We start from the raw sequence: 15,214 nt of genomic DNA on the forward strand, positions 1-15,214 counted from the left end.
GTTTTATTCTTTTTCTACATGACTTTTCAAATTATTTGGATTTTCTTCACAGGCTTTCATCTAGAAATGGGCTGGCTTCCCCTCAGCCAATATCAGGCACATTAAAAGCATCCAATTGCCCTCCCGTTGGACAGCCAGGGAAGGGGATGCGGCAGGGCCGGGAGCGCGAGTGCGGCAGGCCGGGTGGGCGGCTGTTTCCAGCCTGCGAGAGGGCTTCTGCACAGCATACAAATGACTGTTTTCCACTTCCAGTGCACAACAGGCTGCTTGTAGTGTGATTTTCAAATCATTGCCATACCTACCTGGTTCCTCTCTTGTTCAGGGTATGATGTGCCACGTTGTGCCTTTAGCTGTGCGGACATAAATCCAGAGTGACACTGTGGTGATCCGTGAAGCTATTTCAGGCTTACACTGGGAAAAAGGAGCAGAAATTTCCCCTATTGCTTTTGGCCCGGATGCAAAAGAAGTGGGAATCCAAGACATTTCCATTGAGTTTAGTGGAGCTGCCTTGATTCCCATACTTTTCTCCATGTTATTTTGTTACCGTTATTCACTGGCAAACTTTATCTTCCATTGGCAGCAAATACTATGCAAAAGCAGGATCCATATGATACCTGTCTTAAGGAATGGTCAATCCTGACCTTTTCTATGGGGATTTTTGTTCACACATTTTTATTTTCTATTCATAGGTAGTAGAAAGATAAGGAGATGAGTAGTATCTCACATTTCTATTTTGTCCTTCTTTTTGGATTCTTATGTAAACAAAATTGGCACTAAGCACCATATATCTGAAAACATTTTGTCACCTAAGAAAGTAATGCCTTGAAGCTATTCAAACAGAGGTTTCCATTTTAACCTCAACTGAAAGACTGATTAAATCGATGTTTTAATCTTTTTCTCCTTCCCCGCCTCCGCCTTTTTTTAATGACTAAACGTAATTCTCAGTCATGCAAAGCCACGATATCCGTACTCAGTTCCCACCAGAGGGACTGCCCAGGTGCGTACGCAGGTGCCTATGGCCAAGTATCTGCCTGAGGACTCCGAGCTGGGGGAAAGAGCCGGGCTAGCACAGAGGAGGGAACACTGGAGCCTCGCAGGGTCTGCAGTGTGACACTGCTCCTCCTGAGACGTGCACAACTGTGCAGCTCCCACAGCTGCCCTCCCCGGCAGCCCTCCAAGCCGGGCAGCGTGGTCCCTGTGCAGCAAAGCGCTCCAGGGTGTGCCAAAATGTAAGCGCTTCCATGGACCCAGCTCTCGAGAATAAGCTCCTGGGAGGAAATCTGGGATCTGACTGTTAAGCATAATGCTCTGGCATTGGCGTATAGCAACTGGAGCCTGCAGTGACCAGCAGGCGTGCAGTACACCAGGGGTTTCCCTGGCTCGCCTGAGCATTTGTTTTCTTTTCTCCTTCAGAACCCATGTGACGATAAGCGACACAGAGACATTTGGTCCAGAGATAAAACTTGTGACCACCTACCCAAGTTCCTTGTCATAGGACCCCAGAAAACAGGTAGGAAACTACACATTTTTGAAGCCTGCGCACGCTGGTAGCACCCCCTAGGCCTGCCCACGTGTATTTGTCTCCTGTACGCTGAAGGCAGCTCCCAGCTATAGCCATCACGCATTGCCGGTACCTGCGAGCAACCGGCTCCTGCACGGCCCAAAGACGGGGACAAGTGCTCCTGTGGTGGCATTGCGCTGCCTTGCTCTGCCACTGCAGCCCTCGCTGGATGCATCACATCATCAAGCAGGAAAGCATTAAAACTGCACAGCAGGCTCTGCTCCCTGTAGGGGAAGATGCTTCGAAATATGTGAAGACAGGTTATTTTGGTGACATGTTTGGCTGACTTCTTTTCAGCAAGAAGAGGTAGCTCGCCATTTTAGGGGAGCTCTCCTTGCAGTGAGATTCTGCAAGTTCTCCTGTCATTCTAGATTTTATCGTGAAAACAGGGTGAAATTCCCCTCAGGTTCATCCATATTTAAAGCAGAGATTTAAACAGTATTAAACTACGGGCTTTGTGCTCACAGCCCCTCCAAGGCTGGGTTTCACTGGCAGTAGAGGTGCCAAATTCCCTGCAGCGAGAGGGAAGCAGGGCGACTGGAAACATGGGAAGCCAAGGGCAGGTAACGAGCAGCCTTTGCATACACCTACTTAAGGGATAATTTTACAGTAACTACTTTCTCAGGCACCGAAAAGACGCTGTAGATCAGAATAACAAACAGAATTAAGCTGCCTCGCTGACGGTTTCTGTCAGAATGGGTTTTTTTCACTTTCAAAGCCAGCAGGCACAGGTTTGGGAGAGCAGAAAAGGCAAAGGGTTGTACAGCAGCCGGGTAGCCAGGTAGCACATCCACCTACATCCACTGCCGAGTTTAGTCCTCCGATGAGGAGAGTCCACACCAGAAAGCAGTGCAAAAAATATGTGCTGTCATGGGGCCCCGAGTTAAATTTGTTGTTCGTATGCTTTGACAAATTATCTCTACATCATTTGAGACCCTAATTGCAAGTAAACACATCACCTTACAGGCCTCTCTGGAGGTCTCGGGACATTATTTAAATGAAGCCACATATTCCCACCCCCAAGATAGCCATTGTTATTGACAATGCACAGAAAGTAGATGCTGAGGCAGAGAAATAAAAGACTGATCCAAGATTATATAGAAATTATATGACAGTAACAAAGAGACAGGAGTTCTTGATTTACAGTCTGGTGGTATTTTGCATAGCATAAAATCACTGAAGAGCAATTTTAAAGATACGTTCTCCTGCAATTTCATTTAACATCATCTATCAGTTCAGTAGTTTTTATCAAAGAAGTAACAGAAAATTATTGTTATTGTCATTTCAAAATATACTTACTACACACAGGTTCGTTGGCACTTTAATATACAATGTCACTTGGAATAGTTTTACCCCCAGGAAAAACAGAGAACAAAAGTACAGTGTTGGGAGCAACAGGAGCCTATTCCCACACTGAGTACACTTGAAAAGCTCTGGCAGCATATAGATTAAAAAGTAACACGTTCTGGCCCAAATCCATCCTGGCTAAATACGCAGCCAAGCGAGCAGTATCATCAACCGCAGCATCCTCGCTGCACGGAGAGCGGAGTTTGGGAATGTGCAGAGTTCAGTGAGCGCAGGGGAGGTCCCTGCTCATTCCCAGCTCTCTCCGAAAGCACCTCTCAGCAACAGGCAGTTTTCTTAGAAAGATGATCTCTTCCATTTTCCAGTTTATCTACGTGTGCCTTGATTCAGAAATACTTGCTTAAATGAATAAAGTCTTTTTTTTTTCCATTTCCTAATGGCATCTCTTTTTGTCATTGTAGGAACAACAGCACTTTATCTATTTCTTCTGATGCATCCTTCCATCATCAGTAATCTCCCTAGCCCCAAAACTTTTGAAGAAGTTCAGTTCTTCAATGGAAACAACTATCACAAAGGAATTGACTGGTAAGAAGAGAAACAAAAATGAAGTCTTCCTCATTAATAGATGCTAAATCACAATGGAGCAATTACAGAAGTATGTAAGACAGCTGCATAATTACTAGATGAATTCGTTATGCTTGGTGTTACTAATGAGAGTGAGAAACTCCTTCACAACAATGGGACTTTTAATCAAGTCCTTAATTTTGTTTAGATGTTACAGTAACAATTTCTGTATTTTTTAGCAAATGAATACAACAGCAAGCTCAGTTGTGATGTCTGTCTTCATGCTAAATATAACCTCTAGTCTTTTCATAGCTGTATCAGTTCAAGAGAGATGATGAGTTATACTTTTTTTCTTAAAATGGATCTTTTCATGAAGTAAAAGTCTGCTCTTTAGAAGAAAAAAAAAACAAACTGTCCATAAAGATTTTTAGCTGATATTCCTGTTACGATTTTTAAACATTGCTCTTACTGTTTTTGCTGGGGAAAGCCTTTTGTAAGGGCTCTGTTCCTCCAGGGAACAGCTGTTCTCATCCTGTGTAAAAACCAAGCTATAAGACAAACATCACATTGTACAGAAAAAAAGAGTAATCTCGGACTGCTTTCCCTGCCTGTGCATGGAGAGCATCCAGACCCCACGAAACTAGCTGATAATAGCAGACAATCGCTGCAGCTGCAAGACCAGCTTCTAGAGTCAAAGTGTCACAAACAATAAGGAGAAATAAATGCCTCGCATTTATTTTTCATATAGTGTAAAGAAATAGGGCTCACATGGCTCTGGGTCTGACTCGAGCGGTCATCTGGGGCATGCACAAAGGGGCTGCCTGCTTGTTCAGTGGGTGCACTCCCTGCTCGCTGCTGAGAGCTGCCAGGATTTGGGAATACTGCAAGGCCAGAGATGCCCCTCTAATTCACGTACACGATAGCCCTAGATTGGCATCCCCAGCTTGCCTTAACAGGGGCCTCCTAAAGAGCACATATCTGTACAGGTGTGCTAGCAAGGAGAAGGAGCAACAGGACGAGCAGAGGCCGTGGGTGGCTGGAGCATTTGCAGTCCCTTTCTCCCATAAATAACTCTGGCAGAGAGAGAGGTTTTTGCTGTGGCTTCTCTCTTTCAAGGCAGAAAATGTCCCTTTATGCAGAGGAGATGCAGGGGAAGAGACAGACCTCCCCAAGACCCCTGCTGCCACACTGCACTCAGGCTGGCCCACAGCTTTGAATGCTGCTGGGATCGTATGTGTGGAGGGAGACCACACGTACTTTGTTTCCGCAGAAAAGTATACGGAAACAACTGGTCACAATAAAACTGGAATTTCTTGGAGCTCCCAGCAATGCTCAGGGAACCAAAAAGCCACCTCCAGAGCAATTTCACATTTTGCTTCATTTAAATTCTTAAACCTTTTGACTGAATCTCCCATTTTACTTACTTTTACTCTCATTGAATTATAAATGAGAAAGACCATTCAAGGACAAAATTGAAAACTCTCATTCTGAAAAAGTCCAAAAGATTTCTCAGTTGTTAAATGTAATATTTTGAGATGTTGAAATGAAGCATTTGACATCTAGAAGCTTTCTCCATTTTTTCTACAGCTAAAACTGAGCTCACTCCAAACTGATGAGAGGCTTCCCCCTGACATCCAAGTTACCAGCAAAAAGTCCACCCATCGAAAAAGGAAACTTAATTACCTGACTTCATGGAGGTGTCTGTTATTACCAGCCCCAGCTAAAAGCTGTGCTCTTTTCCTCCTATTCCAGTTTTGGAGTGAGCTGAGAAAGTTATTTTTGCTTCTAAAGAATTACCTCTGAAAATTCCCCTTTCCAGAGAGAAAACACACAGATATGTGCTCTCCTCCCACTCTTTTTTTTCTTTGTATTGCTGTTTCTAATTGTTTTCTTCCTCTCTCCCAGGTACATGGATTTCTTCCCCGCTCCCTCCAATGTCACCACCGACTTGCTCTTCGAGAAAAGCGCCAACTATTTCCATTCGGAGGAAGCGCCTAGAAGAGCTGCTTCCCTCATCCCCAAGGCCAAGATCATCACCATCCTCATCGACCCGTCTGACCGGGCGTACTCCTGGTACCAGGTATGGATCTTGCCTTCAAGAAACGGGCAGGGAAATCAGCATCAGGGATTAGTGACCAACACCAATGTGCATTAGTGCCCTTGAGCACTTCATGGTGGGCTAGCACTGCTGCTCACCCAGAGAGATACCCAAGGGAAACCAGAGCTCTTTTCTGTGACTGACCAGCAGATATGTCATCCAGGCTTCACAGTTCTAAGGAACAGCCCCTGCATGACAATCCTCTCAAGTTTCTGAGAGGTTCCAAAATAAAAAAAATAAAAATAAAACCACACATCTGAAGAGTAGGAAGAGTAGTAGTTTGTTTAGGAACAAAAAAAAAGGCCTGTAGGTTTTCCTAGGAAATGCTAGGATACTCCTTGTCTCTTACTGAGCCCACACCTTTCCAAAGAGAGTCGATGCACTTTCTCAAGAGGCACAGAAACACATATGCAGTGTGAGGTGCAGTTATATAAAAGAGGAAAGACAGTGTTAAAACAGAGCCACGTGAAAAATACTGCATCAGGCACCAAGAGCAGTATTTCTGGTGCTGTCAGTAAGAGTTCAGCGAGGAAGGAAGCTGGGTGGGAGCTGCGGGCTTGCTCTGGGGCTGCAGCTGGGCTGCTTGTGCGAGCGCAGCCTCCGCCAGCCCCATCCACACGGGGCCTGCTGAGGGCCTGTGCGCTGTGGGAATACAGCTGCCTGAGCAGTGCAGGAAAATGAGTTCATGTGTAATTTTCATTTGGCTCCCTCTGGAGTGCCCAGACAAAGTGTCCTCTTTATGGGAGAAATGGTATTACACGTGCATGAAAGCCAGCAGCCATTGTCCAGTGTGGTAGAGGTAGCATACCCGCATACCCTGAGAAGCAGGAGGCCCTGGGAAAGGAGGCGCTGACGAGACATGTTTTTGCTCTCCGTGGAAAGCAGGAGCACTTCCCTTGATCCTTGCTCTTTGCTCACGGCTTAGTCGCCCGGGTCTCCGTGACGTGTGTCTCCTTGTCTTCCATCAGCACCAGCGATCCCACGAGGACCCCGCTGCTCTCAAGTTCAATTTCTACGAGGTGATCACGTCAGGCCACTGGGCGCCCTCCGAGATAAGGACCCTGCAGAAGCGCTGCCTGACCCCGGGCTGGTACGCCATCCACATCGAAAGGTGGCTGGCGCACTACCCGGCCTCACAGGTAATGCCCACCTGGCATTTCACCACGTGCGCCGACCCTTGGGAATGTTCAGTGGATCCAGTCATATCGTTAGGGGTTGTGGGGTAATTCCCAATGCAGTACGTGACTGCTGGAAAATGCAGATTTGTCAAAGATCAAAGTGGTTGTCAGGCGCGTGTAGGCTTTTCTGTCTTCTGAGGGAAAAGATACAGCGTGAAAACACTATAAACTGTGGCTACCTGGGCTTGATCCAGGGCTTTTGGCTTCCCTGCTGGGACTAACCAAGGCTGTCAAGGCTGCTAGGTCCCCTGAAAGGAGCAGCTGCAGCAAAAGACCTTGTGGGAAGGTTTGACAAATTCATTTAAAACACGCCAGGCTTTCTCTAAAAGATATTTCATCCCTTTCTCCCACTCATTCCTTTTCATAGAAAATGTCACATTTGTTTGATCCTGATACAGAATTAGCCTTTCTCAGTACTGGAGCAGACATCCCTCCTTCTGCCCCATCTTCCTTCTGATGTTTCATCGAGTTGCCTTTCAGAATCTTTTCCATAACAAATTACATAAACACCAAGACCTAGAGAACCTTCCTGCTATTACACGATGTTTATTTCCACATAGATACCTAAGGCCAACGCCTTCATGCCACAGAACATATGCCAAAGCAGCCCTGTGTCTGTGCTCTGTAGTCCAGCTTATACCTCTCCCTATGGTGAGAAAAAGATATAAAAGGGATATTTAGTGAGCAGAGCCAAATCTCCTGAGATAGATTGCGCTTTGTGGGCCAGGATTTTCTGAAAGCAGGTAGCACTGAGTGTTGCTTGGTTAGTCAAGGTCCTGGAAGAACAAGAGGAAATGTAAGCTCTGCCTTTTGCTGTCCTCAGTTTTCTTTTTTGTGCATTTCCAGTGAAACCACAGTCTTTTACTTCCTTTTTTAACCTCTGGCCCTTTGGCTCCTCCATAGACAGGGACGGAGCAGTATCTCTGAGCAGGCGGGCACGTGGGGATGGGGCACATCCTCTGGCCAGCCCCACGGGCAGCCCCTGCTCCGGAGCCAGGGGTGCTGAGCACCCGGACCGGGCGGCCGGGGCGCCGGAGCTGCCTTTGCGCTGGGCAGCCCTCCGATTCCGCACGCGGGAGCGCAGTGACATATCCCGTGTAAGCCGGTTCCCACCCGTGTTCCATAGTTGTAGTGATTAATTTTACAAGATACACAACAAAATGCACTCAATCCTAATAAGGTGCACGCAGCGAGTGCACTCCTGGTGCTTACTAATGTGCACTCAGTAATGTACATCCACTAAGCCTGGGCACTCAAAAACTTAATAATTAATAATAAGCCTTCATAATAAATATAAAAGGCATCCCTCCAGAAGAGTTAGTATTAGTAATACTATTTGGCACTCTAGTAGGCTCTCGATACCTACACTTAGCATTTGCTTGTGGAAATCAAGGTACCTTTATATCACATCACTCTCTAATTAAAAACAAAGAGGAAAAAAAAAAGAGAACCCTTTGCTAATAATTTTTTCAGGTTTATACATTTGATAGTCTGGTGGTAATTCTCAGATAAATTACCTCCTATTACTTTTGAGCATTTAATTCCAAGATATGTATGAGCTTTCTATTATTTTTCTTATTTCATGCCAGATTTTTTTATGAATACATTGTAACCTCTGCAGTGCTTTAAATTTCTTTCCTTATCTCTTTTTCTCAGAGTTCTTTGAGTCAGGTTTAGCTTGAGAGTCTTGAATTCTTCTGCTTGAGCAGTGTATGCACGAGGAATTACAAGATGCCCACCTATACAGATCCAACATATTCTAGTACAAAAGTAAATCTGAAAAGAAGTTCAGTCACACGATTGTTCCAGCATGGCACAAAATGACATTTTAATTTAAAGCCCTGCAGTCACTAGAAAGGTCACAAGAGGGAAATAATGCCATTCTTTTGTTCGTCCTCATCCTTTCTCTAAATGGGTACCATATTTATCCCCACAGTTGCTAATCATTGATGGACAGCAGCTCAGAAGTGACCCGGCTACTGTGATGGATGAAGTGCAGAAGTTTCTTGGCGTCTCTCCTCATTACAATTACTCTGAAGCTCTAACGTGAGTCTGTGCCTGTAATATCTGCCCTCTAAGACCACACTGCACATCCCCTCCTCCTGAGAGCAATGGTCATTAATAAAAAGCCAGAAAACCCCCCATTACGAGAATGACAGCTTTGCAACACTAAGCAGAGTTTTGGGGAGGAGGGTTGAGTCACGACTTCCCTTACCTCGCATGCATACAATAAGTTGCAGAATAATTGTATGACAGCATAATACTTCTGGTTTTGTGCAAGTTCTTTGTCACCCAATGTATGGAACAAATGACCACTCTGTATTTTGCATTAGGCTCATTGCAATCCATTTTGGCCTAGGCTTTACTACCTGCAAAAACTGCTTGTGGTCTCCTCCAAAAATACAGTGAATTTCCCTTTTCACTACTTTTTATATTTTCCAGATACATTATAGATGTAAAATGCCTATTTTTTCCCCATGAATTCCATCTTTCCAAACTAAGATCTAAGGTCCAGATTCATGTAAAAAATGCCCGCTGATTGTGAGCATTCGGTTTGAGATACCCAAGGCTTGACTTTTCAGGATGCTTAATATTGCTTTCACAACTGCACTGATTAACACGTAGGTCCAGCTGATCAGAACTGCACATGTGAGAGCCCATCTAGCATCTGCAAGTTGGAGCATAAAACCTCAGGACAGTCTCCAAAAACTTAATGTTGGTTGTGAAAGGCTTGAATTAAATGTTTTTATCATGCCAGCATAGCAGTCTAATAGCAGAGGCCAGGATTCATCTGCTTGCAAGGGATCTTCATCCGCTGGCTTTAAATATGGACAAAATATATCACGGTATAATTATACCATGGTAATTACATGGCATAAGAACTTGAACCAGTGTTGCTGACTTTTCACCCAGCCAGACATGCAGTCAGACGCACAGCATGGAAGAATTTAGCCCCCGCACCAAATGCATGGTGAAACTGTAAGCTGCTAATAGCAGATGCCAGACCTGGAAGTGCCGGAATCAAGCACAGCCCTGGGAGCCTGGGCTGGGAGCTTCTGTTTGCCCCAGAGGCTCATAGTTATCTATGCAACAGGTATAAACCGAGAATTGCTCAAATGTTTGCTGCTCGTTTAGTCTTAGGAGTGGTGCTTTGCCAAAACCTTTCTTTAGGGGAAAAATTTTGGATTTCGGAATGTAATTTTTAAGTCATTGGTTTCTAAAGTAAACAAAATACAGGAGGAGTTTCAGTACATAGCTAAACCACTGATGTTTGAACAACTGCTATCACACATTTCCAGTGCCTTCTGCTATGCTTTTAAAAACACACACACACACACATATATATGTATCTTCCTTTGTGTAACTAAATTAGAGTCAGTGGAGTCACACAGCAGGAAAAAATCTATCAGATTTATTTGGACAGGAAAAAATAGGTTGTAAACAGTTTTATATGATTATGCAGTCACTGTTTGGAGACATGGAGTATGCAAATGTGGTGCAGGAACACATGGGTCTGCATGGATTGAGGAGGGAAGAGGAAAGTGCATTCAGTGAGGTAGCAGCTCCGTGTTAGAATTGTCAAAATAAAGAAGATTGCATAGGGTGCTTCCTCATTATTAATGCCTGATAAGTGCATACCATGAGTTTTTAAAGTCATCACAGTGCAGCGTAAAGAGCCAGCCCTGCAAACGCACATGAGCAACAGGTTCATCATTCTGAGCAACCCCAGAAACAGCTTCAGGAAGAGTAAAATCAACTCAGGCCCGAGGAAGAGGCTGGCCAGAGCAGAGGCCCCCCTTTGATGCCATGCAAGAGAGCAGTACTGCATCATTTCTTATACCCATCACTAACTAGGACCTGTGGGTTTTTTTAGAGCAAGGGAAAAAAACAAGGGGAAGTTAGCCAATGCTATAAGACTTTTGCACATAACGCTGTTCATAAAACCACATTAAGCTCTTCAGTTAAAAGCCTTAGGAAAGGGGTTAGTTACATCCGTGAGGCACCTGCTCACGCAGCAAGGGGACTTCTCCCCTTTCTCCCCTCACCACTCCTTGCCACCAAGCATGACCGAGGGCTCACATTTTTTAAGCATCTCAACCTGATGAACCAAAACCTGGAGCAGCTGGGACGAAATGTACCACAGCACTTTCCTTTAGATCCCCAAGCGGCCCTGCTTCATCCCCAGCACTGCTAGCAGAGTGTCCCCAGTGCCTGCCCCGCTCAGTGACCCACAGCCCATGGCAGCCAGGGCAGAGCTCGTCCCCGTAGGAGAGCAGGGCACCTGGGGGCGAAGCCGGGCCCTGGCAGCGCGGAGCTGCAGGGCTTTCCCACAGCCGAGAGCCAGGGCAGACCTGATGCAACCGTTTCGGGCCTTTTAACGCGCTCCGTGTAGGAACGCTCCAGGAACTGCCACCTCCTGCTCCTGCCAAACTGCCCTCCCCCGAGGAAGGCAGAGGCAGCCGTGGCAGGAGGGGAAGCGGCGCCGCAGGCCGAGCGCTGCTCCCGCTGAGCCTGCTCGCAGCCGGCCCCGCTCGCGCCGCCAGAGCCGGCCCCGCTCGCGCCGCCACAGCCGGCCTTGTGCCACAGCACGGAGCCTCCCCCTGGCACTGCGTTCCCCTGCAAATGAGCAACAGGAGGGAAAGGAAGAGACAGGGAGCAGCAGGACTGGACGTGTGTGCCTAAGCAGATGCTTTCTCCTGGAGCACTGCTACATTTCACTGGGGAATAGGAAAATAATTCTCCTGACACGGCTGCTTTAGTCTTTTCCAGGGAGATGCCTGGGGCCCCCTGCAGTCAAGGGAACATCAGCTCCAGCTCAAATGAGCAGCAAAACTCATCTCAAGAAACTGCTAAATGCAGGGCAAAACTCCTTCGTGTGTGTGCGTGAAGCAGCAGAGCCGAAAGCTGGGCTTGTTACAGACAGGGGCTTGGTCCTGGGGAGCTAAGCCCTGCCACGGACCAGGCAGGAGGGAGCTTTCCCAGCAACAGGGAGGAGGGTCTTGGAAGAGGACAACCATCTGCATTAGGGTGCAAACAGATCTCAGGAACATCCTTTGCACTCTCACAGACACATTCTTGCCTGTAATGTTTCTCATAGATATTTCTCCCTCTTCTCATAGAAGAGGGAAGCCTCGTATTTTCCTCGACCTCAGTTCCTCATCCATGCTTCCCCATGACGGTATTCGCCTACTTTGTGAAATATGCCCACTCCGAGCGAGGAAGGCCAAGGAAGACACTTGTGCTGGCCAGGGGGAAGAGAACATGGCCAGGACTGGAGCAATAGTTTCTTTAAGAAACATTTAACCATAAGGCTAACAGTACTTTCAAATTATCATTTAAATTATTATTATGAAAACATTTTTAAATATTTTAAGGATTTCCATTGTGTAAAATTAAGTTTTCAGAAGTCATACTGTAATTAATACTGAACACAGTCAGTTGAACTCAGCCTGAGTCATCTTACCTACTTTTCCCCCATCTGAATTTGCACAGGATTTGCACATCTTCTTAATAATGTTCAATATACTCATTCTGAGGCAGAAATATTGTTTGGGGCATAGATTCTCAGTTTTCCCATTGCACAGTGCACTGTATTGCTTCTTCTCCTGGGAAATTAGTGCGAGTCAGCTGAAATACTTCACTATGCAATAAGCAGATTGAAAAGGCCAAAGTAGAAACGAATCTACCATGAATACATCCGTTTAATAATGATTTATTTATTTTTAATTGATGCAGCTACTGGGACAGTTTAGGAAAGAAGGGCTAGGCCTGCAGTAATAGGCTGAGCATGGAAATGTGAAGAAGGTTCAGTCTTTCCCAGAAATTAGTTGGCATATGTACAGTAGCAAAGTGCAGGTGCAACAGTGCCCTATGGATGGACCCAGGGCAAAAAGTGGCCTGCAATTAATTAACTCCATGTTCCAGCCAATTATATTTCATCCTTTTCAAACATCTGCTGGACAGCAAAAATGCAAACCTTTTCAATGTTTTATGCATGCTGTCAGTCCCACAGCAATAAATTCAAAATTTAACATTTCACATTGTTCGTTCCTCAGTGAGTTTGGATTTTAATGCCTCAATCTAAAATGCCTATGTCTTTGCATTTTAGACATCAAAATCAAATTTTATATTTTTGCTAGAATGGTTTAGACACTGTTTATGCTAGAATGCCATCTTTGGCATGAAAATGAGATTTCGAGCTAATGATATGGAGCAACCAGCTTCGCGGGTGCAGTTAGCTTATCAACAAACATCCAGAAGGATGATCCATCCTTTCAGAGGACTTCAGTACTGCTTATTTCACAGTATTATATTTCTCATAGTTTCATAGTCACAGCACAATAACACACCTCTCTTATATTTGCACAGCAAAAGCCTGAATCTACGTCTTTTGCAAAGGCAAAAGCTTTTTCTTTTAAACCTCTCTCCAATTAACAGTACTGACCTGCAACAATACTGTCTTTTCTTGGCTGTATGGAGATGTTTCCCCAAGCACATCTTATATTCTGAAGAACATAGTGCATACAAGTCCACAAAAATCTCTGCTTAGTAATTTTGTGAAAAAAAAATCATCATTTGAAGTGTCAGTGAATCAAAACTTAAACATTCTGCAGGGATGCACAGTACAGTCTGACAGGAATGAAATCTCTGATCAAAAGCAGGCAAAAAACCCACAAATGAGAGTCTGCAAGAGAGCCACGTAGCATCCTGGAGACTAAGGTTCGGAGCCTTGACCAGCAGCAAATAGATCAATGCTTGAATTTGGTGTCCTAGGTCCTGTGTCTTGGAGCAGTACAATAATCAAGTAGCTATTACAGGTAGAGAACATGTGAAAAATGTGGTCCTTTCTGAGGTAAGTTTCTGGAAAATATGAAATCGCCCAAGATGTCAGAGGAGAGGAACACCATTTCCCACTTAGTTCTCAATATCTCTGTTATATAAAGACAGGTGTGCAGCAAAAATTGGTGTTTAATAGTGATGTTTTTGCAGCTTGGCGATTCTTTCATAGTTAGACTTTCTTAAAGTATAATACTTTACAGGTTTGACCCTCAAAAAGGGTTTTGGTGCCAGTTACTGGAAGGAGGGAAAACAAAGTGCCTGGGAAAAAGCAAAGGTCGAAAATACCCACCAATGGATCAAGAGGTAAAGGTTTTCCAGAGACTTAAATTAAAATTGCTGAGTATGGGTATGTTGAATACTGTATTTGACTACTGAAGTAAACACATTTGTTTTTATTTCTGTTAGTTTGATATTTTTAAAACCAGAAGCTTTAAATGAGCTATGAATAATTTGAGATTAATCACCCTTTAAAACAGTGTCTGTGTAGTAGCAGAGCTCAGGTCCCAGGCATTAAGAGGGGCCAACATGTTTCTTGTAGCAATCTGATACAAATGAATGCCAAAACCTAGCGTGAAGTGGCCTTGATTGCTTGACTGTGTTTTATTTTTTCACTGCTCTCAGTCTCGAGCTTTTCTGTCGAGCTACTACCGAGACCACAACGTGGAACTGTCCAAACTGCTGCACAGACTGGGCCAGCCGCTGCCGTCATGGCTGAGACAAGAGCTGCAGAAAGTGAGGTAGCACTGACCGTCAGAGGACCAAAGGCTCTGAGGACCATTTCCTTCACATAAAACCCCTCGCTTCTCCGACTCACTTGTGATCATCAGTAGAGGACCTCATGAATAATGCCCTTTCTATAAAAAAAAAACACAAAAGAATAAAAAAAAGGTAAAACCGTTCATATGCACGTACTGACAGTTATTAGCATCAACTCCTTCTGTCAGCTTCCAGGAAATAATATGGAGCTACATGGCATTATTCTGTATCCAGGCTGGGATTTGTGCATAGCCTAGTCTTCTGTTCACCAGAAAGTACCAGAAACTCTGTGTAGGACTGATAGGCCTCAGTGTATATGACCAAGTACAGTCTGTCAGGACACAAGCAAAGGATGGGAACATCTCTCCTCGGATTATGAGGTCGGTCATTAGTTTGGTTTTTTTTTGTCTTTTCTGTTTTGGGTTTTTTTTTGTTTATTTTGTTTTGCACATTTCTCCCCCAACCTTCACAGGTGGGAAATCAGCCACTTATAACTTTGCATTCAGCACTTTTCAGTTGGGCCCTTAATTGTTGTATTGTATGTAGTTTTAATTTATTATCATTTCTTCAAAGCATTAGCAGCCTGAGATTGGCTAAATTCTTGACTAACTTGACCGCTTGCCAGGAAGCCCTGTAATAACCAATGCCCAGTCTGTCCCCTTCCTCCTCTCGCTTTTTCCCCTTCCCAACAAGCTACATGTTGGGGCCTTGGAGCTGCATGGGCAGCTGAGGTGCAGTGCAGTGAGGCAACTTCTCCTCCTGGATCTCCAGGCTCTCAGTGAACCCCCCAACTGCCATTTTCACCTGGCATCTTGCCACCTTGATAGTGGTTTTTGCTGGATTACTGCAGCAGCTGTGGCAGAAAACTGAGATGTGGGATTATGTGAAATCGTTTGTCATAACGCTATGGCA

The 15,214-nt window shown here is 44.9% G+C and overlaps 1 protein-coding gene across 1 annotated transcript in view; it reads left to right on the plus strand.

The window, feature by feature from the left end:
- Positions 1-14,639, plus strand: part of LOC104565623 (N-deacetylase and N-sulfotransferase 4) — an 80,293-nt gene extending 65,654 nt beyond the window's left edge. Inside the window, exons 7-13 of the mRNA XM_088523980.1 lie at positions 1,414-1,510; positions 3,328-3,451; positions 5,336-5,510; positions 6,497-6,667; positions 8,643-8,752; positions 13,747-13,849; positions 14,168-14,639. Of these exons, the coding sequence (XP_088380106.1) occupies positions 1,414-1,510; positions 3,328-3,451; positions 5,336-5,510; positions 6,497-6,667; positions 8,643-8,752; positions 13,747-13,849; positions 14,168-14,287 (900 nt within the window). The 3' untranslated portion in view covers positions 14,288-14,639. The remainder of the gene's footprint in view (positions 1-1,413; positions 1,511-3,327; positions 3,452-5,335; positions 5,511-6,496; positions 6,668-8,642; positions 8,753-13,746; positions 13,850-14,167) is intronic.
- Positions 14,640-15,214: the final 575 nt, after the last annotated feature.

This window comes from Tinamus guttatus, unplaced genomic scaffold (assembly GCF_059628265.1).
Source record: "Tinamus guttatus ecotype Peru unplaced genomic scaffold, ASM5962826v1 Tinamus_guttatus_pri_ptg000202l, whole genome shotgun sequence".
Lineage (NCBI taxonomy): Eukaryota > Metazoa > Chordata > Aves > Tinamiformes > Tinamidae > Tinamus > Tinamus guttatus.